This window comes from Trichomonas vaginalis, chromosome IV, assembly GCF_026262505.1.
Source record: "Trichomonas vaginalis G3 chromosome IV, whole genome shotgun sequence".
Classification (NCBI taxonomy): domain Eukaryota; phylum Parabasalia; order Trichomonadida; family Trichomonadidae; genus Trichomonas; species Trichomonas vaginalis.
In genome coordinates this window covers 13,408,223-13,430,940 of record NC_067206.1, presented here as the reverse complement: position 1 = coordinate 13,430,940, position 22,718 = coordinate 13,408,223, and the positions used below count along the sequence as shown (strand labels likewise).

General features: G+C 32.5%; 7 protein-coding genes across 7 annotated transcripts, besides 11 other annotated features; 4 read left to right on the top strand and 3 right to left on the bottom strand.

Moving 5' to 3' along the window:
* Positions 1 to 9,938: part of a mobile genetic element that runs on past the window's edge.
* On the top strand, positions 1,475 to 1,663 carry TVAGG3_0084550 (serine threonine-protein phosphatase family; the record flags this gene model as incomplete). The annotated part of the gene is made up of 1 exon (XM_001311679.2): positions 1,475 to 1,663. One exon carries the CDS (start codon positions 1,475 to 1,477, stop codon positions 1,661 to 1,663), a length of 189 nt encoding a protein of 62 aa, XP_001311680.2.
* TVAGG3_0084540 (uncharacterized protein) lies at positions 6,897 to 7,547 on the top strand (the record flags this gene model as incomplete). Its single annotated transcript, XM_051222193.1, has 1 exon — positions 6,897 to 7,547. The coding sequence occupies one exon, from the start codon at positions 6,897 to 6,899 to the stop codon at positions 7,545 to 7,547; it is 651 nt and encodes a 216-aa protein (XP_051107179.1).
* Positions 7,606 to 7,845, bottom strand: TVAGG3_0084530 (protein of unknown function, DUF4106 family; the record flags this gene model as incomplete). Its single annotated transcript, XM_051222192.1, has 1 exon — positions 7,606 to 7,845. One exon carries the CDS (start codon positions 7,843 to 7,845, stop codon positions 7,606 to 7,608), a length of 240 nt encoding a protein of 79 aa, XP_051107178.1.
* Positions 8,871 to 9,836, top strand: TVAGG3_0084520 (uncharacterized protein; the record flags this gene model as incomplete). Its single annotated transcript, XM_001311681.1, has 1 exon — positions 8,871 to 9,836. One exon carries the CDS (start codon positions 8,871 to 8,873, stop codon positions 9,834 to 9,836), a length of 966 nt encoding a protein of 321 aa, XP_001311682.1.
* Positions 9,847 to 9,938: a terminal%2Cinverted (terminal inverted repeat of Maverick-3 transposon ID:TVAGG3_0084510).
* An 807-nt stretch (positions 9,939 to 10,745) lies between these two features.
* TVAGG3_0084500 (armadillo (ARM) repeat-containing protein family) lies at positions 10,746 to 12,131 on the bottom strand (the record flags this gene model as incomplete). Its single annotated transcript, XM_001311682.1, has 1 exon — positions 10,746 to 12,131. One exon carries the CDS (start codon positions 12,129 to 12,131, stop codon positions 10,746 to 10,748), a length of 1,386 nt encoding a protein of 461 aa, XP_001311683.1.
* Positions 12,132 to 12,804: 673 nt separating this feature from the next.
* Positions 12,805 to 12,846: a mobile genetic element.
* Positions 12,805 to 12,846: a terminal%2Cinverted (terminal inverted repeat of ISTv3 transposon ID:TVAGG3_0084490).
* A 367-nt stretch (positions 12,847 to 13,213) lies between these two features.
* Positions 13,214 to 13,299: a mobile genetic element.
* Positions 13,300 to 13,426: 127 nt separating this feature from the next.
* Positions 13,427 to 13,570: a mobile genetic element.
* A 535-nt stretch (positions 13,571 to 14,105) lies between these two features.
* Positions 14,106 to 14,941: a mobile genetic element.
* Positions 14,942 to 16,756: 1,815 nt separating this feature from the next.
* Positions 16,757 to 16,797: a mobile genetic element.
* Positions 16,757 to 16,797: a terminal%2Cinverted (terminal inverted repeat of ISTv3 transposon ID:TVAGG3_0084450).
* A 538-nt stretch (positions 16,798 to 17,335) lies between these two features.
* Positions 17,336 to 17,366: a mobile genetic element.
* Positions 17,336 to 17,366: a terminal%2Cinverted (terminal inverted repeat of tvBac_53III transposon ID:TVAGG3_0084440).
* A 34-nt stretch (positions 17,367 to 17,400) lies between these two features.
* Positions 17,401 to 19,941, top strand: TVAGG3_0084430 (clathrin adaptor protein; the record flags this gene model as incomplete). The annotated part of the gene is made up of 1 exon (XM_001311683.1): positions 17,420 to 19,714. The coding sequence occupies one exon, from the start codon at positions 17,420 to 17,422 to the stop codon at positions 19,712 to 19,714; it is 2,295 nt and encodes a 764-aa protein (XP_001311684.1).
* Positions 19,942 to 20,060: 119 nt separating this feature from the next.
* TVAGG3_0084420 (exocyst complex component 4 family) lies at positions 20,061 to 22,708 on the bottom strand (the record flags this gene model as incomplete). The annotated part of the gene is made up of 1 exon (XM_001311684.2): positions 20,252 to 22,708. One exon carries the CDS (start codon positions 22,706 to 22,708, stop codon positions 20,252 to 20,254), a length of 2,457 nt encoding a protein of 818 aa, XP_001311685.1.
* Positions 22,709 to 22,718: the final 10 nt, after the last annotated feature.

The following is a 22,718-nucleotide window of genomic DNA, read 5'->3' as shown; positions in this document are numbered from 1 at the left end:
ATTATATAATGTGTCGCTTTTCACAAATTATATATGTTTTCATGTTTTGTCACTTTTCTGTCACTTTTCAGGGAAAAAACATTTTTATATATATATAAATGAATTTTACAAAACCACCGTTACCCTTCTTTGGAAATAAGAGTAGATGTAAAGATATTCTATTGAGAGAACTTAAGAAACTACCGAATGGTCTAACATTTGTAGATTTGTTCGGTGGAAGTTTCTATATATCCCATTTGTGCCATACAATATTCCAGACTCAAAGATTATATGCAATGCTTCGACAACTATATGGACCGTCTCAAACATATACAGACACAAACAATATATTGAAAGCGTTTAAAAGAAAAGATACCTATAGGTAAGATGGAACGTATACCATTAGATAAGAAAAATATTGTGAGAGAGGTTTTGAAAAAAGCAGAATATATAGACTGGGATAGTATATCTGCTAGACTATTATATAGTGGTGCTATAAGAGTTCATGACATTGAAACACTTATGTCAAAAGTTTTATATCTTAACTATACAAATGTTTTCAAAGAGGAATAGAAAAATATATTGAGGGTATAGAGTTTGTGAGATGTCATTGGACAGATTTGTATGAAAATATAAAGACAAGGAAAATGTTTTCTTTATAGTGGACCCGCCGTTCTATAACACATGGGATTTTCAATACCAGTAGACTGGACTTTGAGAGACTCTTTAGAAACTTTAGACGTTTTACATAACCATCCATGCTTTTACTTTACATCCGATAAAAGTGGTTTGGAAACCGTTATGAGATGGTTAGAGGACATACATGACTATGAGTTTATATATGACAAGATAGAATATGAGAGAGGTCCTATAAACTGGAGAAGTGTCATAACAGAAATTTTATTAGTAAGTAAATGTGGTTTGAAATAGGACTACTTGTTTTAGGTTTTTTCCATTGTGTCATTTATTTTTTGACGTGGCAGAAAAGTACAGAGAATATGAAGATGAACCAATGCTGCAAATGTTCAGTATATGTACTCGTAAGAGATATTTTTCTAATATTAAATGGACGCACAGAACTTAGCGAATGCACAGCAACCTGGACAACCAAACCAGAGAATATTCCAAATGAAGTTAGAATACAAACTGCAATGGCAAACTATGGTCAAGTGCCAACAGATGTACAAATGCAAACTGCATGTCAAATGACGCTGCGTTAGGTTTGCCACCATGGTATGCAAATATGAGATGGAAAGAGTTTTATACAAACCCTGAAGTGGGATATAAACAACTTTATGCAGATGACGCGAACACAGGAGTTGACCCAGAATATGTTTTCTACCAGAGGAGAAACAGAATGTATGAGCTCCAGTTAAAGAATGCTATGGAACTCAACAGGAAACGTAAGAGACTAGGCGGACATTAGATTTTTACATATAGTAAAATGGGTTTCTTCAGTAAGATAGAAACTTCTTTCGAATGTTGGAAGAGGTATATGGAATGGAATAAAACCGTAGGAAGAGGAATTTGGAACGGAGTCAAAAATATTGGTAAAAGGGTAGGTCAGTTCGTTGGTATTATACCTAAAGACCCTGAACCAGAAGAACAAGCTCCTGTTATACAACAGCCTGAACCTGCACCACAGTCTAGTTGGCAACCAAATCCAACACCTCAACCGTATTAAAAATTATATTTTTACCGTTCGATAGTAGTTGTATATGAAACTAAGTTCTAAGTAAAACGCATGGTATAATGGAATTATTTTTTTCTTCCATCTGTAGTAAACCATACTTGAAAGTCTGAAATACTTCCACTTGGTGGTTCGTATAACTTTGTAGGTTTTTCGTAAAAGTCATTTGCCAAGCATAAGAAAGAGTTTTGGGCGCCAGAAAATGAAGCATGAACAATAATAGCAGCTGGGTCGAAAACATCTTTAAATAAATATGTTCATCTCTTGCATATACTGTAAATATTTGCTAAAGGAAGTTCGACTTTCTGATTTAACATTCTTTGCAAATAATACCATGACATTGCAGTGAATTCTGTATATATTTGTTCGTCTTTCTTTGGATTGTCTTCGTAGATTTGAAATGACACTGTGTGTTTGTTTGTCATATACAATTCTCACATAAAGTGTGCTCTCGGTATTTGCATATTCATCAGCATATTTTGCATAACATGAATTTATTTTATCTTCTATATTTTTTAAGCAGTCTGTAGAGAAGATGAAAGGTCAACTTGTATTAGCTCAATTTCTTCCCACATTTTTCGTTTCCCTTCAGATATATAATCTATATGAAACCTTACAATAAATGGAAAACTTTTATCTTCTACAGACACAAACTTCATTCTACGAAAGCCAATAGCTTTTGTGACAGATGGGTCTCTTAACCATCTTAATGGGTAGTCAAAACGATAGCCTTCATGCTTTACGGTCTCTGTCTCAAACTTTTGACCGACATTAGTAAAAAGTTCATCTAATGGTTTAGTTGTAGCAACTCTTGAATTTTCTTTTTCTATTGGAAGCATATTTTATCTACAATAAAATGTCGAAGATATTGCTTCCATGAGAGAAATACAACACAACCGACAACTCATTGTGCAAGCTCTAAATAAGAAACAACAAACTTTTCAAACTATTCTAAGATATCTGAGTCATTGAAAGAAGGAAACTTAAAACTGACATTAAACCCAATGACAGATGAGTTTCTGTTTCAAGACAATAAGAACCATACTGTCTGTATAAATCCAACAAAAGGAACTTTAAACGAGAAACCTATAGATGAACTTCTTTTGAAGGCAGATATTGCAAAAAGCTGACAAAAGAGTATGTAGATGCAACAAGAGACTATATTCTCGCATGGACAGATAGAACATACCCACAAAAACACCATACACATAACATCTATGACGTAGATGAACTACCAGCAATGTTAGATGACAAAGCGGATAAAATATGTTGACAATAAAATGTCAAGTGAAGTGACAAGAGCTGACAAAGAATATTCTAAAAAGACTCATACACACGATTTCTTCGCAACTGTTGGTATAGAAAATATTGCAGGAACGGTTGAAGAACCTGATGGAACTGGTGGGGATGCATTGTATTGGAAACCTCCTAACTTTCCACAAGGTTTAACATCGGAGGATGACATAACGACGATGAAATACACTAGATGTAGAAATGTCTATGTCATGAGGATGAAAACAAAGTTAAATTCACTGCTCAAGATTTATATGACAACAAAGCTGACAAAAATATGTTAACGATGAGTTAGATAAAAAAGCTGACAAAACATATGTTAACGATGAGTTAGATAAAAAGCTGACAAAACAGAGCTTCAAACGTTAAAGACAGAAATGCTTCAAACATTATATCTATAGGCTCTATTTATACGTCAATGAACTCTACCAGACCAGAAACAGTTCTGGGTTTGGAACTTGGACTCAAATAGTTGACAGGTTTTTGTATTGTGCAAACTCTTCAAAGGAAACAGGAGGAAGTAAAACGATTTCAGGTGAAAATTTACCTGCGCACAGTCACTACATAGATTTAAGTACATCTCAAGCAGGTTGGCATAAGCATAAATTTTGGGATTGGTCAGCAATGAAAAAAGGTAAAGGATATGATGTTAAAGACGACGTTCAGTTTGCTATAAATTGTTTCTGGGGTGACACTCAGGGAGATGGAAACCATACACATCGCGTTTCGGGATATACGCAAACAACGGGACAAAGTAAAGACTACATGCCACCTTACATGACAGTTTACGCATGGTATAGAAATGCTTAGTCGTCATTTTCAACTTCTTTAGCATATTCGTCAGGAGTTGTCTTATATTTGTTAGGAACTGTCTTTGAAAGTATACCACCTTGAACTTTGACAAGTTTGAAACGAGGTCTGACAATAGTCGTTTTATCTTCTGCTTGCAGTCTGTACATTTTGCCATGTTTGCCTAAAACTTCATAATATTCTCTTGTATACTTTCTTCTATTTTTACGAACACGAATGCGAGTACCTGTCGAGTTCCCATTGTTGTCATAGTCAATAGTATTTTCATATGGGTCGCGTTTAGGTATTTCTATTTTTACTTTGTCACCTTTCTGAAGTTTGAAGCCCGGCATTCTTTCTTGTTTGTCTCTTTTGACTAAATTGTTAAATATATAGTCTTTCTCTAAGTCAGGGTTGTTTTTCATTTCTTCGGGGGAGTGGTTTCCCAAACCTTTTTGTTTACGGCTATTGTAAATATTTAAAACTTGTCTCATCTTTGCCATGGAGAAATGTCTATACTTGTCGTCATATGACATTTCATTTACTTCACCACCTTGTGGTTGATTTAAGTCTCTTAAGATTTTTATACAACTGTCAATGACACCAAGAGCAGAATGGTTTTGGTCGACAATGAAATATTGGTTTACATTTTTTGAACGCAGATAGTTTTTTACATCATCTGATTTGAAAGAACTTTCACAGTCAGATGTCAGTTTTGTTGGATGGTATTTGTCAACGAATATTGTCAAAGCAGTTTTCACATCTAAAATATTTTTGGACCATAATGGTATGGCTTCACAGTATCTTGTGTTTTGACCGACAAATATTAGCCAGTATGGTGGTCCATCTTCTCTATACCTCGGAATGTTTTCCAAGATATCCATAAACCAAGCATTTGGTGTTGAACTAAAGATTTTTATCATGAGTGCTTTTTTTGTTGCCTTAGAAACATAGGGGTCCTTGTTTGGATTCGTCATTTTTTAACCCATAAGAAATGGGTTTATTTGGCGCATTAGCAGGAGTTGCATCCAGATTTTTGCCCGCAGTGGGAACAATAGCCAGAGGTGCATTTGGAATTGGAAGGAAGATTTTGAGTACATTAGGTATACTGAAAGAGAAAGCGCAACCTATTATACAAACCGTACAGAAAGGTTGGGAGGTAGCACGAGATGCAGCAAATCTTATTCCAAATCCTGAAACAAGAGGAAAAGTTCAAGGATGGATGGACAATGTAGGAAGACAAGCAGGAAACTATTATAACAAAGCAAATGACTACTATAACCAAGCAGGACACTATATGGACCAAGGTGAAAGATTCTTTAACAGAGGATATAACCATGCACAACAATGGGTAAACAATAACCAACCGCAACCGCCTCAAACGTGGGGAATGTAAAGTTTTTTACTGAGATGAAATGAACAATACAGCATTGAGACAAATGGTTCAAGATGGATTTGTCGGCTTCCAGCAGTTACACCACGTGTTTGTCAAGTTCTTCCTATACCTCAGGAAGTTTTAGACCGACTTAAAAAACAACAACAACCAGTTGAAAACAAACCAAACTAAAATTTTTTACTGAGATGAAATGACCGAAGAAGTTGAAACGGTAGATTTGACACCACAAACAAAAAGTTCAGAACCATTGTCAAAACCTGTCAAAGAACTTACAGATGAAGAGAAAAATTCAATAATAGAAAGTGCCAGGTCTGGAAATACAAACCCTAACTATAAAGTCACTTTTCATAGAAATGGAACGGCTAGTATCTCAAAAAAGAAACAGACTCTCACAAATAAAATATTGAAGTCTGAAGGAACTAAAGAGACAGCAGATGGAAAAGTTTACTTCACTGACCAACAGTTCATTATAGAACATCTCATTGACTTAGAGTCGAAATATTCTAAACTTTACAACAAACACAAAAAGTTGAAAGGAAAACAAAAACAAATGGCATATGATATTTATGAAGATGTTGACGACACAACTGTTCCTGCAAGTGAAGTAAAGTCAGAGAAACCGAAAAGTGACGAAAAACCAATAGAAGAAGAAAAACCAAAAACTGAAGATAAACCAAAACCAAAGTTTAGTTTCCAAACTAAACCAAGTCAACCTTCATTAGCTGGTATGGGTTGGCGTCAAAGACTTCTGGTATCAGGCGGTTATGTAAAGTAAAGAAAACAGTATATTTTTATTTTTATTTGAACTGTACGCTGAGTTTGTTGGAGAAGACCGTTGGGAAACTTGTTTGTTACAGATGAGAAATATGAAATGGCATACCATTTAAAACAAAATATTTTTAAAAAAACATTTTTTTATTTTATTTGAAATGTACGCTGAGTTTGTTGGAGCAGACCGTTGGGAAACTTGTTTGTTAGATGAGAAATATGAAATTCACTGTTGTGAGTCATTTGAAGTCAGAAACAAAAAGACAAAAAGAGTTTTAAGCGAATGGGAGCAAAATGACGGATATGCTATGATGAGGATGGGTGGAAAAAACTATTTTAAACATGTTGTCATTGCAACTCATTTTATACCGAACCCTAACAATTTACCTTTTGTAGACCATATAAACCGTATAAGAAACGACAATAGACTTGAAAACTTACGTTGGGTCACTTGTTCTGAAAACAATAAGAACAAAAGCAAATTTCGAGATATTGTATTCGAATTTGTCGACGAACTAGAAGATGAAACAATTGAAATTACAGACTATGGTAAGCATACGTTTGAGTTTTACTACTATAGCGAAGAACAAGACTCTTTCTACTTTTATACCGGCGTAAACTATAGGAAATTACAAGTATGTTTTACTAAGGAAGGCTATGCTTATGTAAACACTAGAGATACAGATGGAAAACACGTTCGAATACTTCTTAACAAATTCAAGAAGCTATATGGCATACCATTTTAAAACAGTATTTTTTTACATATATTAAATGCTTCAGGTTGAAAAACAAAGAACAAAAGTAGCAGATACAAAACCGTTAGACTATATCTTTACAAATGCTGGTAGGACAATATCAGATGAAGAAATTTCATCCCGAATATACAGGTTTGACTATCCAATTCGTTGGCTTCAAAGTCCTTCAGATGCAAAGGCAATAGGATTTAGAAGAGTTTTGTTTTCAAAAAGAACTAACGCATTTATGTTCGCAGTATATTTTCATGGGCAGTATAAAGGTTCTGATGGTCTAATAGACAAATTTGACGAAATGAGAATCTTTACAGTTCGTTCAGACGAAAGTCTTGAGAAAACTCTAAATGACTTTCAAACTCAAATGAACAAATATTATTGGGAATTTCAAGAAAAATACGACTCTTTACTAAATGGAACATACTATCTGAAACTAGAATATGACAAGATGAACTCCACCGTTTTATTTCAAAGGATTGAAATTAACCCTCCAAGAGATACACAGTTTTTATTTTGGGAAGTAGACAAACGTTCTTGGGCACAATTTCTTCGGTTACTAAACCAGAACGAACCATTACCACCAGATGGTCCATTTAAATTTATACTTCCACCAGCAGATTTGACAGTTTATAAAAACGTGTTTGACCCTCAAAATGTTATGTGTCATGCAAGTTTCAGTTCAAGCAACAATAGTTTTCTATGTATTGGTAAGGACTTTTATGACTTTGCTTCTAAATTCTACGAACCACCTAGTAACAGTTTCTCTGACTTTCAAGTTTGGTTCACAACAAATGGTGTGCAACATATTATTCCATTGTACTATGACTTTTATCTCGAATTGTCTTTCATATATAACTACGGAAAAGTGCTGAAAAAGTATTGAAAAAGTATTGAATGTGAAGATATTAGAAAATAACATTTTTTCTAACATCGTAGAAAACTCATGAAAACAATTTATTTTTGTGAATATGTAAGCGGCTCATAGCGTTGGCTTGGGCATCTAACCAGTCATTATTAGCTTTTATATATTCTGCGCTTTTCATTGCCTTTTGCATGGCTGCGTCGTTATTTTTACTTTCTTGTGCTAAGTTTTCATACTGTACGGTTTGGTTTTGCAACTGTAAAAGTTTTTCTGCCTTTACATTTGCTTCAACTTCTTTTTTATACTCATCGCTATCCATATATGTCTTCAGGGCTTTTTGTTTTATCTCTTCATCTTTCAGTACTTTATATTGAGTAGTATGGTTTTTCAAATTTATAACATCTTGTTCCATTTTTGCTACTTCTGCTGCTTTTTCTGACACTTTTTTCGCATATTCCTCTGTACTTAGTTCTTTCAGTTGTTCTTCTTTCTTCTTTTTCTCTACGTTTAACTCATTGAGTTTCTTTGTGTGTCTGTCATATTCTAGTTTCTTTTCGTTTTCACTTATTTGTTTCTGTATGTCTATGTTTGACTTTTTGACATCTGTTATTTGATTTTTGAGTGAACTCAAATTCATTTGACTTTGAGGGTTATAAGCTGTTCCGTCTGCAGCTCCACCATAGCCTGCCATTTTCGCTAAAAGTGCCGCTCTTAAACCTCCACTCTGTGCACCAATAACTCGGTTTAAAAGCATAGGGTTGCTTGACATTTGTTGCAACATAGTGGGGTCATTCATCATTTGTTGTTGCAACTGTTGTTGTGGTGTTTTTACTATTGGATGTTTCAATGCTCCCTTCCTCTTACGTATATTCTTACGTAGCTTACGTGGCATTTTAAGTGAAGTTAAAAAGCGGTTTTTGACAGATGTTTATATGACACTTTTTGTTCAGCACAAAAAACTACTCGGTCAAAGTGTTGTCAGTTTTGTAAAATAACCGTCCTATCTCATTCTATAAGGGGAAAAGGCTTCTCAAAGTATACTTCCTTGGAACGCCTGTAACTTTTCCTGTAGCGACGATAGACCCTTACTTGTCCGGACAAAGTTATACTATTTTGAGTGCTCTACAAAAAAGTCAACAGCGACGACTCTCAAAAACCGTTGTGTAAAAAGTTTTACCGTTGGACAAAAAAGTATATATAGAAAACAAAAAACGTTTATAGTTCATTCAATATTTGAGATGGAACGGTTTTCCAACGGTAACTATTAAATAAAATAAAAAAATAGAGGGACGAAAACGGTTCATCTCAAACTCTTATTTGAAAAAAACAGTTTATTTTTGTCTAATGGCATTCGCTAGCGTGTTCGCTCCAAATTCACCTGAAGAAATTGCTTGCAGACTTTCAGCACCCACAGGTTTAGAACCTCAATATCAAACTGCAGCATCTACACATTCTCCAAGCAGAACAGACAATTCAAATTCAAATTTGTCCTGCAATTCACTCAATCCAAAGCCACTTTCACTACCAAAAACAATACCAAACGAGCTCCGTATTACAAAGAACCACAGCAACGCTGAACTACGCAAAATACTACTCAGATTGTCTGAAGAATACTTCAATTCAAAGCCAGAAGAAAGAGTTCCTGCAACTTTTAACAAAGAATATTGTGAACAACTCAACAAAGTTCTTGCAGACTTTACCAAACTACAAAAAGAAACACCTGACCCATTCGAATTAGGTGACACAATTGTCAACTATTTTCCAACAATAACAAAGATAATGGTTGACAGAACTATATGTCAGCTTATTGAAAGTCTTCCACCCAAAGCTGCAAAAAAAGTCGAACAGCTTTGGGTCGAATTCAAATCAAAGAGTTACGGATATCAGGATGACGAAGAAGAACGTGAGTACGGACAAGAAACAGCAAAATGGCAATGTCTTAGCTCACTCAACCCCAAGTTCAAACCATTATTTTACTCAGACAACAACACAATTCAAGTACGCAAAATTGCTATTCATTTCGTTAACCAAGCAGAAGACATTGAAGAAGGAGACTCTATCTCAGTTTATGTTTGCTACTGCAAGTTTTTCAAGGACGAATTTGGAGGACCAATTCTCATGCATGTCTTCAAGCCACATCAGCAACTCTACGTTGAAACTGAAATAACACTCATGCATGGAATGTATCTCAAGTTTGAAAGCCAATTGGAAAACACATACAACATTTGGCTTTCATACATTCAGTTCGATACACCAGATGACTTTGATGTTGAAGAAGAAGAGTCCTCCGAATTCACACCAGAAGACTAACAATTTTTCCGAATAAAAACTTCATTTATACTAAACATCTTCAGGGCTAGAAGGGGCGCAGCCCCTGGAAGCCCCACTACCTTTTTTTTTTTTTTTTTTTTTACACACTGATATACAAACATCTTTATTTTACCTTGTTAAAATTGATTTGAGTAATTATTATTTTGAAAACGGAATCTAATTGGGGGACTTTGGTCGACAAGAGTGTTGTATGCAATCTTGTATGTCTGCATATATCATCCTTGGAGATATTGTCACTGTATATTTCACTGAATGAGACATTGTTGCGCAATTATAATCTAGTTGCGAATTAATTATGACAAATAGAGGTTGTTCCCAATTCATGCTGATATATTTTGGGAACAGATTGGCAATCACATAAATAGGATTGTGTTAGTTTGTCATGGATATAAAACAAATTTACGAGCTAATTGAGCCAATTTAAATCACAAATACTTATATTTTCTATTACAAGGTATATTTGTAATATACAACCAGTAAATAGCTTTCTCTAACTTTTACCTGCTTAGATGATAGCAAATTAGATACCAATTTCATGACCCCTCACAAAATTCTATTAAAACATATACAAATAAAAGTACTAAGTGGGTATCATCTAACCCTAGAATTATAACTCCTGAAACTCATCCTAGATGGTTTTTGGAGTTGCAAAAGTTAAAAATTGAGGGTATTTGAAAAAAAAATCTTGATAGTGAATTGGCGTCAGGATTTGTATTTATCTTAGCCATAACCAAAAAAAATTATTAGAAATAATAGTCAATTATGAGACTTCACTTTGAAAGACATAAATCAAAGATAATAAAATGTCATTGCTTAATGATACACTTCAAATTGGATAGAATATACATAAAACTATCTATCAACAATCTGAAATTTCAACAACTTTACTCAGTTATTTGCCAAGTTGTTGAAATTATTGATAAAATTAATAATCATTTCGAAGTCGTCTTCATTGTCATTATTTTCTGAAGCATCTTCCAAATCTTGGATGATACTAGTTTTACAAATAATATCATAGATGGTTTTTCCTTGATCTTGTTCAACGTAGTTTTCAATAAGAATGTCAAGAGCATTCAAAGCATATTGGATGTAATTTGGAATGAAAGAACTTATCAATCTTAGTATGCCACTCTTAATAGCTATCTCTGCTGCATTATACCCACGATATTGTATTACTTTAGAAATAATTACAATTAAATGTATCTTTTGCTCAAATTCGCAATCGTCAGACACCTCAACAACAACTGGAAAATTCCACTTTGTGATTGCATTCAGTACGTCTTTATGTAAAATATCGTGAGAAGTGCAAACCTCTAAGAAATGAATGGCACTGCACTGAGAGTCATCATCACACATTGTGGAGATGAAATATCTAGCGGCATTCCAAGCCATTTGGCTTTCGTGAATAATTAAAATTACTTCTTCGTTGATCTTGATATTGCTCGTTAAAGGAACAATTAAAGCTTCCATTAAGCCCATCATGCTCACAATGTCGTCTTTTTGATCATCATCAAAGCGAAAGAGACGTGATGCGAGCCTTCTGAAGAAACATGGTTTATCGATTGCCTGCAGCTCGATAAGAAAGTTAATCTCTTCTGGATAAACCGGTAGAATGCTTTTCAACATCATGACTATGTCTTTATAGCAATCAAATTCTGTTTTTTCGTAAATAAATTGAGCTATTGATCTAAAATTATCTTGATTTGGATTAAGTTCTATTAATTTGGCGAATAGTGGAACGACTTCATCTGGTTCACTAAGAAAACGGAATTCATCGATTGGGTGATCTGTTAAATATATTTCATTGTATTCAACATGAGGAAGTAATCTTGTGAGGATCCTAATTGCGATATAGTTGTCTTTTTGGGAATAATCTTGACTTAATGCAATTGAATATAGGTGGTTGATAATATCTTGTTCATTAAGAAATTCAAGGACTATTTCAAACTGTGTTAGACTATAAATGATTTCGAGAACCTCGGAACGATCAATACATTCTTCTGATTTCAAAATTGCAATCAAATCCGAAAGCATATGGGAATTAATATAAGTTGACAAATCAACGCGGGATTGGTTATTTTGAATCACATCTATTGGGCAAATGGGAAAATTATGATAATTATTAAGGACATCAGGATAAAGTTGTTTTATGTGTATAAGATATTGTAAAGCTTTCGCGATATCATCATCAAATGGAATATCATCTTTTTGTGGTGAGGAAAATGCTGATAATGAGAAGGATAAATCATCAGATGATACTTTATAGTCAAGCATTAATTTGATGACGTTTATAAATTTTCAAAAAATCAAGGGGCATTTATTAGCTTCACAACTCGTAATACCCTTTGAATATAATCAAGATTTTAGAGCAAGCAAAGCATTAGCACACTCTTAAGAGAATTCAATGTTTGTTGCATGAACTAAACTTTACAAAAAAGAACATATTTTGATTTTTTGCAACCTATCAATTTTCTCATCATTTGATCAGCCAAGATTACTAAAATTCGAAAACACTTATAACCCTATCGGAAAATCTCTATCATAAAAAATTAAATTTATGAAATATTTTTGAGACCGCGCTTTCTCTTTGAAAATCATGGAAATAAATCACATACAAATATATAATAAGTTCGTAGAAAATGAAAAAAATCCGTCTTGCCAATTTTTGGAAAGGAATTGCAATTCATCAAAAATCGACATTACCCAATAGTTAACTGGTAAATTAGCTGCTATAATAATGAACGGCATACAGTTATCAAATAAATATTAGTGCACACGCACAACCAGTAATAAAATTTCTGGATTTTTATTACTTGTAACTTGTTTTACCCCTACAATAAGAAGATTACTTTTGAGTTACATGAAATTCAAGTAGTATCTTCGAAATAATTGTATTTAATAAATATAAAAATTTTATGTTTATTTTTTTCGGTAATCTATCTGTTTTTTGTTACATATTAAGTTCTGTCAAAATGTAGGCTATTGAATTTTTTGAGAGGGAAATAATCATCGAGGAAGTAAAAAGTGACACTTTAGGAAATATTATTAGAAATATGATAATAAATATATTTGGAAAAAATATATTTTTTTTCAAAAATTGAAATGTTCATAGAATATTTTGAAATATGTAGGGAATTGAATTCGGTAATATATGATAAACAGGATTTTTAAATTTCAAGGAAAAATAGCTTTTGTGAATACTTTTGAGAACTCTTCTCAAAGATCATGATTCAAATATATTAAGGAGCCAAAATATTAGAGATGAGTTCACAATCAAAATTTTACATTTTAATTATTTAGAAAAACGTATTAACCTCAATAAAAAAAATATCTCAAAGATTAATAGTTAATTTAGGGTTTCCTAGCTATCTAGAGGGAATTGTTCCTTATGATGTATATATTTATAATGTATGCATCATAAGGAACAATTCCCTCCTTAAAACGAGAAAACTTGTTCGAAATTGTTTATCATTTCGAACAAGTTTTCTCGTTTTTAATAACAAACTAAAGGCTATGAGGCACTGATTATATATTAGTGCCTCATAGCCTTTAGTTCCCAGTAGATAGCTGGGAAACTTTCTCCAAATGATAAGTTACTTAGAGAAAGTTTCCCAGCTATCTAGAGGGAATTGTTCCTTATGATGTATATATTATTATGTATGCATCATAAGGAACAATTCCCTCGCTGAAGTGAGAAAACTTGTTCGCAATCATTTCGCATTGCGAACAAGTGTTCTCACTTTTAGTAGGGAACTAAAGGCTATGAGGCACTGACCTTATATCAGTGCCTCATAGCCTTTAGTTCCCTGTAGAAAAGATCGAAATTTTATTCTGATTTTAACTGATCTATATTTCGCTTGCGTTATTTGAATCTTTTCTTTTGCATATGTCATTCCTTTCACTTTTCGAATTTCATTTGCCTGCATGCTCTCTCGTTTTGGTTGAAAATCAACTCAATCTTAAAATGAACTTCTTCATTCTTTACAATAAATTCAATTTTTTTCGAGATATATCTTTATCTACCCCTATGTGAGCTGCATATTCTTTCTCGCTAAATTCTTTTGATTCTTCAGAGCTAAAAATCAAGTTTAATAAAAATAATGTTTATTCATAATTTTGAAAACCAAATTCAAATTTGAATGAGAATTTTTGAAAAAAAATATAGAATATTTCAATAGTTTGGAATCTCTTCAACTTCCCACTGCTTATTAACACATTTTTTCCAGAGCGGTTTATCATCCTTGGTCCATTTCTTAAATTTGTTGTAAACCTCTCTTGGAGTGTATGGTCGAACTCCAATTTTTGGATGAGCGCCATGTGGCATGTCATTGTATTTTTGCCTGAATTCTTCCAATTCCTGATTGATGCTCTCAAATTCTGAAGACTTTGGAGCATTTTTGTCCAGTGATGGCCAGAGGCGTTCAATTTTGCCATTTTGACGTGGCATGTATGGAGCTGATTTTCTGATTTGAATGTCATAAGTACTCAAAAATTTTGTGAACTCTCCCTCATTTTCTTTACCGTTATCTGACCAGAAACAGAAAGGTGCTCCATATTTTTGAACTGTTGCAATTGCCACTTTTGAAGTTTCTGTTGAACTTTTGTTACGAAGCAATTTCAATGCTAACAAATAACGACTTTTGTCATCAATTATTCCATAAACCGGTAAAGTTTCTGGTTCTTTCAAAAAATGAATATCCACATGCCAGATTGTATTTGGAAGAATTGCTTCATAATCCACATAATATGCTTTTGGATTACTTTTATCTTTTTCTTTGTAAATTCCCAGAAATTTTGCTGCCTTAATAACTGCATTGTAACTGATTTGAAATTGTTTTGGATTCATATTGAGAGTCCAATACAATTTTTGAACCCCACATTTGTAATTTTCATAAGAATTCTGAACCTTCAAAATTAATTCTGGAGTTAATTCCTCTTGTGGAGGACCACTTTTAATTTTTGGTGTACCACCGATTTCTTTGAATGCTTTTTTGAGAGTATTTCTTGAAATTTGTTTGAAAATTGTAACATTTTGATAAGAATATGGAACTTTTTTCAAAACTGTTGCGTATGTTAACTCACCATAAGGATGTCAATTCGGAAAATTGTTTTCATTTTAGGAGAATATAATTTTCCTTTTCGAAAATTTAAAAAGTGAGACGCGCAGGATTCGAACTTTTTTAAAAGTTGATTTAAATATATTCTAGTGTGGATTCTAAGGATAATATCATATTTAAAATAAGAATATACTAGTTTAGGTGGTATAATTTTTTTCGATAAATTTGAGAGCATGTACGTTTAGGACATCAAAAGTGTCAATTCGCTCAGCGAAAGCTGAGCTAGCTTCGTTCTCGAAAGAATAGGGAAGGAGTGAAAGAGAGTGATACAGATGTTGACACATTCATATCATTTCAACAAATTTTGATCAAATTGAAATGCAATGAAATTCAATTCACTTCATATCCTTCAGTCAGTACATTGACATCCTTCTACATCACAATGATAACTCGTGCATCAATAGTTCTACAACTAACTCAGAAAAAACAAGATTTTTCCTTCCAGCTTACAGCTTTTAAAAAGTTTCGATGATAAAAATCACTCTACTCTTGTTTATCGATATGTTGTGATAGTAGGTAAACGTATTCTTATCGATATTAATAAAAATATTTTTACGAAAATCTGAACCAATTACAGAGTTATTCATAAAGTTTATGATAACTGTAATTACTTCATCTTTGTTTTATATTTGAATAAACAATTTAATTTAATTTGCATAATTTTTTTAGTTGAAAGACAGGAAACTTAGTTGAGTTTGTATTATTTTTATCGTTCAATTCATTGTATATGTGAGTGATCCAGATATTTAAGATATTTAGAAAAAATTATTAATTTGATTAACAAATTTTAATCAAAATAGCAAAAATCTATTTGATAGCTGTAAGCAAATAATAATTTCTATTTCAACCAAAATCACTTATTTTCATCTAAACGTATAAAATTGTCAATTTTATGAGAATAAATTTAAAATCTCATGAAATATAAAGAAGAGTAATATTTTTCAATTTTCTTTTTTTCTTTCTCTCAAATATTTTCTATTGGGAATTTTCTTGTTATCAAAAAATAATTTTAATATTTGTTTATTTCATTACATACAATAAAATTTTAAAAACTCTATTTCTTCACAAGAAAATTTTTTTCCTTCATATGAAGAAACATTTTGTTCTCCATTTGATACTGAGTCTAAATCTCGATTTTTGAATTTTCTTCTTTCCAAATTTCTTTTTTCCAAATTAGAAGTTTAATTCAAAATTTCAATAGTTTATATATTTTCTCAAACCGTCTTAGATTTTCTCACTTTTTAGGGATTTTCTCTCAAAATATACAAAAATAGTAATATCAATACATGTGTCTAATATACTTTAAAACCATCGTGACAAAATTCAAAAACGAAGAGTTCTTCTCTCCAAATTTTTTTTCAAAATCAAAAAAATGCGATAAAAAAGTACGTTTGGAAAATTCATTTTTAGCATTTTAGGAATTTTCTCACTTTTCTTCCAAATTGACATCATTACTCACCACTTTCAAGTTTTTCATACATATATCTTACCCATTCATTTGGAATACGAGGTCTCGAGTTTTCGTTCATTTTTTTTACTTTACAAAACTGTTTATTTTTCAGAATTTTTAAATTTGAAAAAATCCATTCGATATCTGATAAATAATATATTATTTTTCAATCAAAATATTTTGATTATCATCTCAAAAGTGTTCTCAAAACCTAGTTTTTCTTATTTTGGATAATCTTAATATTTATATTATTATAAACTAATTGAACACCATATGTTTTTGTATACTTTTACAAAAAAATTGATAGATTTGTGATACTTCCCCGACGATAGAATTGAATAGCTTACATTTTGACAGAACTTAATATGGAACATTTTGGATTTGACCATAAATAGTTCTTCTTTAGTTAAGAAATTGTTAGTTTTTTAAAATTAAATTTTGCAATCAAGAAACATCGAAGTTTTTCAGGAACATAAAGAAATATTTTGCATCAACATCAATTATAAAACGCATTCACACTTTCGAGCTAATTGAGCGAATTTACATATTTTATTATATTTTCTATTACAAGGTATATTTGTAATATACAACCAGTAAATAGCTTTCTCTAACTTTTACCTGCTTAGATAATAGCAAATTAGATACCAATTTCATGATCCCTCACAAAATTCTATTAAAATATATACAAATAAAAGTACTAAGTGGGTGTCATCTAACCCTAGAATTATAACTCCTTAGACTCATTCTAGATGGTAGTTCTGGAAAAACATCTGATTTTTGGAGTTGCAAAAGTTAAAAATTGAGTGTATTGTTAGGCTGCTGTTACTTGGTTTTTAAACGCTATGCACAGTATGAGTCATGAGCCGAAATTCATTATGGTGTAGATAAATTTTGAATGTCAAAAAAATTGAGAGCATGTCAGAAAGTTGTAAGTGCACCCTTCATTTTTATAAAATTTTTCAAATTTTTTTTTGGCGCATTTTTGAACAAACTAGATGGATTCGAAAGAAATGAAGGATTTTCTTCGTAGTGTATCAAAGCCTAGCCATCACCCCAATGTTAAAGCCAGAATTCAAAAGGAATTAACAGAAATTAAGAAACTATTTTTAAAAGAAGATAACACTTCATCGACTGTTCTCCTTCCTATCGCAAAATTGGCCTTTCTCACCATTGTTGGTGTTAACATTGACTTTGAAGCAAAAGAAATTATGCGTTTATTAAATTCTCATCGACTCTCTAATGTGAGAATCGGATATTTAGCAGCTTCATTAATATTTTCACAGACTACATCATCATTTAAATTGATTATTCCTGTCGCAAAACAACATTTGATGAATTTTACTAATGATACTTTACAAAGTTACGCACTTTCATTTATTTCTTCACTAGCAGACCCTGAATTAGTTAACGAGGTAATCAATTTAGTCGCTAATATTGTTATTTGCCAAACAGCTTCAGAATTTACAAGAAAAAAAGCTATGCTTTATCTATCATATGTCATGCGAGGTGTCGCATACAATGATATAATCGATATGATTACTCCTGCTCTCGAAAATTATATGATAATGAAATCAAATATGCGGTTAGCAGCATCTACATTAGTTTTGTCAATAATGACTATGTATCCAGGTACATTTACACAATTCTTTGATTTTTCATTAAAAGAATTGTTAAAAATGTTTGTTTATGGCACAGATATCAGTGATCTCATGTATTACGGGACACCAGCCCCATGGTACTCAAAACAGCTTCTTAGAATGCTAAAACTCAAAACTTCGTGGAGCGAAAACGAAAAATCGTGTTTAGAACAAGTATCTCTTGCAATCTTTAGTAGAACTGGCGAAACATTGAAGATCCGTGAGGCCTATTCATATCTTATGGTTCTCAACGAGTTAATGAGCTTGATTGCCATGGTTCCTTTAACATATGATTCAATGGTCCTTTGCGCGCAAACAATTGCACGTCATTTGAAGACTAAAAGGGTCAACGTTCTCAGTTTCGCTATAGATACACTGCTACATATTGTTAAAACGACTCATCAACTTGCATCGAGTATTCAGAACTCTCTGTCAAATTTATTTGCAGCCATGAGATGCACCGATATCAATGTCTCTAAATTGGCCGTTTATTTGATGGAACAAATGTCCAATGAACAAAATTACAAAGAAATGACCGAAGAATTCATGTCTTACATCCAAGCAGCACCTCTTGACGTCAGAAAAGTCCTTTGCTGCACAGTTCCTAAGATATTAAGCATCGAAACAGCAGATCCAGAGTTTTTTGTTCTGACAAATATCAATTTGATGAAAATTGCCGGTAAATTCACTGATGATTCAATATGGCAGACCACTGCAGATAAATGTGAAGAAATAGAGCCATTAATTGAAAAAATTATCGATGATTTGATTGATTTTATCAAAAAGACACCAGAGCCATCTGTTTCATTAATGAAATTAACCATTTTCTTATGTGGAAGGTATGTTAATACCAAACCAATCCCAATTATTGAATTATTTGTTAGTCGGTTTGGATACCAAGATTCTCTTGTACAATCAATGATCATTACCATGATCACTAGGATTACAACAAGATGTGTTGACATTTACGATGCTACAATTAAGTTTTTATCTAAGAATCTTCGACACCCGAATCCAGAAGTTTCACAAAGAGCCTCTGAATGCTTTATTACATTACAGACAACACCTTCATCTAAGTCTATATTTGAATCAATGCCAAAAGACTTCTCAGAGAAAGATTTAAATGATATGTTGAATTTATTAAAGGTAAATGTTCCTTCAAACTTCGAAATTGACCAGGTAATGCATCATGAAGAGGAAGACAGATCAATACAGGAAGAATTGCTCATTAAAAGATTCTTTTTTACCAATGAAGGCGTTTTATATTTAGATAATTTTATTCATGTATCAGGAAAGCTTAAATACGGTACTGATAAGATGAGCAATGTTGCACAGATCCAGTTAACACTTTCAAATATGAGTTTGTTCCCATTTGAACAAGTTAAATTTGAAATTTCCAAAAATCCAGAATATAAATCCATTGTAAAGATGGATACAAATCGTATAGATGTCAACGGACACATTCTTGTTAAAGTTGGAGTACAAGCTCAAGTAATTCCACTTTCATCATTTCCAGAAGCAATTTTAACGGCTTCATTAAGTGGAAATAATATAATTGTTTGTTTCAAACTTCCAGTTTTTCCTCCGTTTAATCTAAATGAAGCCGAAGAAGAGTTTGAAGAAGAATATTTAAATGAAGAAGAAAATTATTAGTTTTTATATATTGTTTGTTTTTTATTTGTATTTGTTATATTAAATGTTTGTTTGAATTCTCAATTTTGCGTCTATATGTAAGAATTTGAAGAATTAAATAAATATGAAATTTGTGAATAAAAAGTTGAAATGCGGCTGAAGGGTTAATTCATTCTAGAGGATATTACACTGTATATCTCCAAGAATGAGTCAATCTTCCGCAATCAGAAGACGATTGCAAAACTTCGACCGACAAGAGTGTATTATGCACTCTTGTTGGTCACAATGTTTCATTCTGGGAGACATTGTCATTACATGTTATTACAAAGGTTTTTTTTTTTCTAACGCCAAGGGGTTATTTTTATTTCCAGACACTCTACAATAAAAATAAAGCACGAAAGAGATTGAGCGGTTTGTTCGGAAGCTTCCTTTAATTATTGACTATTTTGTTTATAATAATATCAAACAATAAATAATAAATTACATAAATTTAGTGTCAGAAAGTTTACAAATGTATAGGATTCTGACAAACAAATATAAGTATAAATGTTAGTATCATCATTTCTTCAAGAGCTGTCTAAGCTTATCAAGATTTTCTGCGTGACGTTCGTTCATCTTCTGTTGCATGTTAAATACTGGTTCCATTTCTTCGTATGTGAACAAGTCCTTCTGCTGGGCAATCTGCATAAGAATACGATCTGTTGAATATGAGATGTTTGAAACAAAGACAAGAGCTTTCTTGTATATGGATTGCTCTGGATACTGAATTGATGAAAGATGTTGATTAAGAGCTGAAAGATTCATTGTAAGTTGTGCTGCACCTTTATCTGATATTTCTCTAATTCGTGGAACGTATCTAATGTGGATATTATATACCAATCGTGCAATTCCGATGAAAACAAATGAATTCCTTGCTGGTGTCAAACAATTTCCGATGTTATCTGTAGAACTGTTGTAAGTTGAGATGAAATCAGTAACGTATTGATCTGGTTTTGTTGGTGATGACAATGGTGTGTAATTTCCATTCAAAAGTGGTTGAATTATATCAACATAAGTTCTGCATCTCATTTCTAATCTGATAAAGATCATTGCGCGAACAAGTGTTTGTTCTAACTTTGTAATAAGAGATCTGATGACACTATTGTTAGAATCAGTATACTTTTGAGAAATTAACAAACTTTCTAATGAATTCTTGATGACAACAATGGATTCTGCTGTTGCTGCAATTGTTGGAAGACAGAACTTTTCGCGAATTGTGTTTTCTATTGTGAGAGGTTGACTTTTATCAACAAGATCAAGTTCATTTTGTTCTTCCATTTGCGAGAGATCTTTAATATTATCTTCATAGTCTCCCATGTTGTCTTTCAGAACAAGTTCGGTTGTAATTGTCTTTCCAAGATATTTCAAAACAATATCTTTGTCGTTTGTAAGCATTCTTGAGGAAAGAATCTGTTCCTGAGATTCAGCAGACTTGACATGACCTATTTCATTCAGACAACGTGATATAAATGCCTTCAAGAATTGGATCATAAAACTAATAATCATGTCTTGAAGGTAAGTGAACCTTCCTGCGATCTTTCCGTATTTCTCTATGTTATCCAGTAACAAAGGAGTGGAGATTAATACAGGAACTGGGTGAGCTTCAATTTTGACAGGTCTTGAAACATCAATTGAATCTGAAATAAGCTTTGTTTGGTCAGCAAATATCTTCTTAACATCTAAATCAATTGTCATCTTGTTGGAAAGTTGAGAATAAGAAATATTATATTTCTCTTTCAAGCAAGAATTGAAATCGTCAAGCATCATGAAGATGTGTAATGAATTTGCTGAACATGGCTTAATTCCTAATTCGGATCTGAGTTGAGATGCCGTTGAATTTTGAGGGGCAGTTTCAGATGACAAAAATTTGTATGATAATTTGTTTGCTGTGTACATTGTTTTGCTTCCTTGGACACTTGTAAATGCAGTGACAATGTCTCTGATTAATTCATCAACATCGGCGTAAGCATTTGCAAATGCGACACCATTTGTATTTTCCACGGAGAAAACCTGATCGAAAGCCTTACATCTTGACATGAGAACCCACATTTTAGATAATAATTGGTCGATAAACATGACAAGTGGATGAGACATGTTATAATTGTTTGCAATGTCAACGAGTTCTTCAAATCCATCTTTACTTTGTGCGAATTGTCTGATCTTTTGTACTTTTATGGACTCTGCTGTTTCAGACATGAGAAGAGCAAGACGATCTCTCACTGTTTCTCTTAATTGAGTGAAGAAATCATTTTGTATTTCAAGACGGATGAGGAGGATTGTATATTCTTCGATTTGTGATGTATCAACACGAGGAATTCTGATTTCAGAATGAGGATATGGTCTGAAAAATGAAATTCCTGGAAGTCTTTGCTTAATGAAGAGTAATGAGAATAATGAATTCATAACATGTCCAACCATATCGCTTCTTGCTTTGTCGATTCCTTCTTTCACTGAGTCCAGAGATTCAATTTGATGAAAATTACGATCTGAATAGATTTGTAATGCTTCGCATATGTGTCTGACAGCCTCATCATGCTTACCTTGCTCTATTTTCGAGTAAACAATTCGAGAAACAGTAACAAGGTTCTCAACTTGTTCAAATAATTCTATTTCTTTCTCGAGTTTAACTGTTTTCAGCCATTTTTGTTTAAGATCTTCTGGATCAATTGTAAATCTTGCTCTGGTTTTTTCGATGACTCTGTTTTTGGTTGTCAGAAAATCGTCAATTTCTTTCCTTAACTCTGCTTTCTTTGTATATGTTTTTGCATTAACTTCGAGAGGAACTGCATATTCATCTGCGATCTGTAACGCAAATGTTTGAGACTGTCTAAGTAAATCATCGACATTAAAACCTGCATTTGTGCCATTATTCCAATTTTCCACAGCAAAATCATATGGATTGAAACCATATGAGATGACTTGTAAGCAGTCATTTTTTATAAATCTATTAATTTCATCCCAATTGACTTTTTTCATGAATTTATAA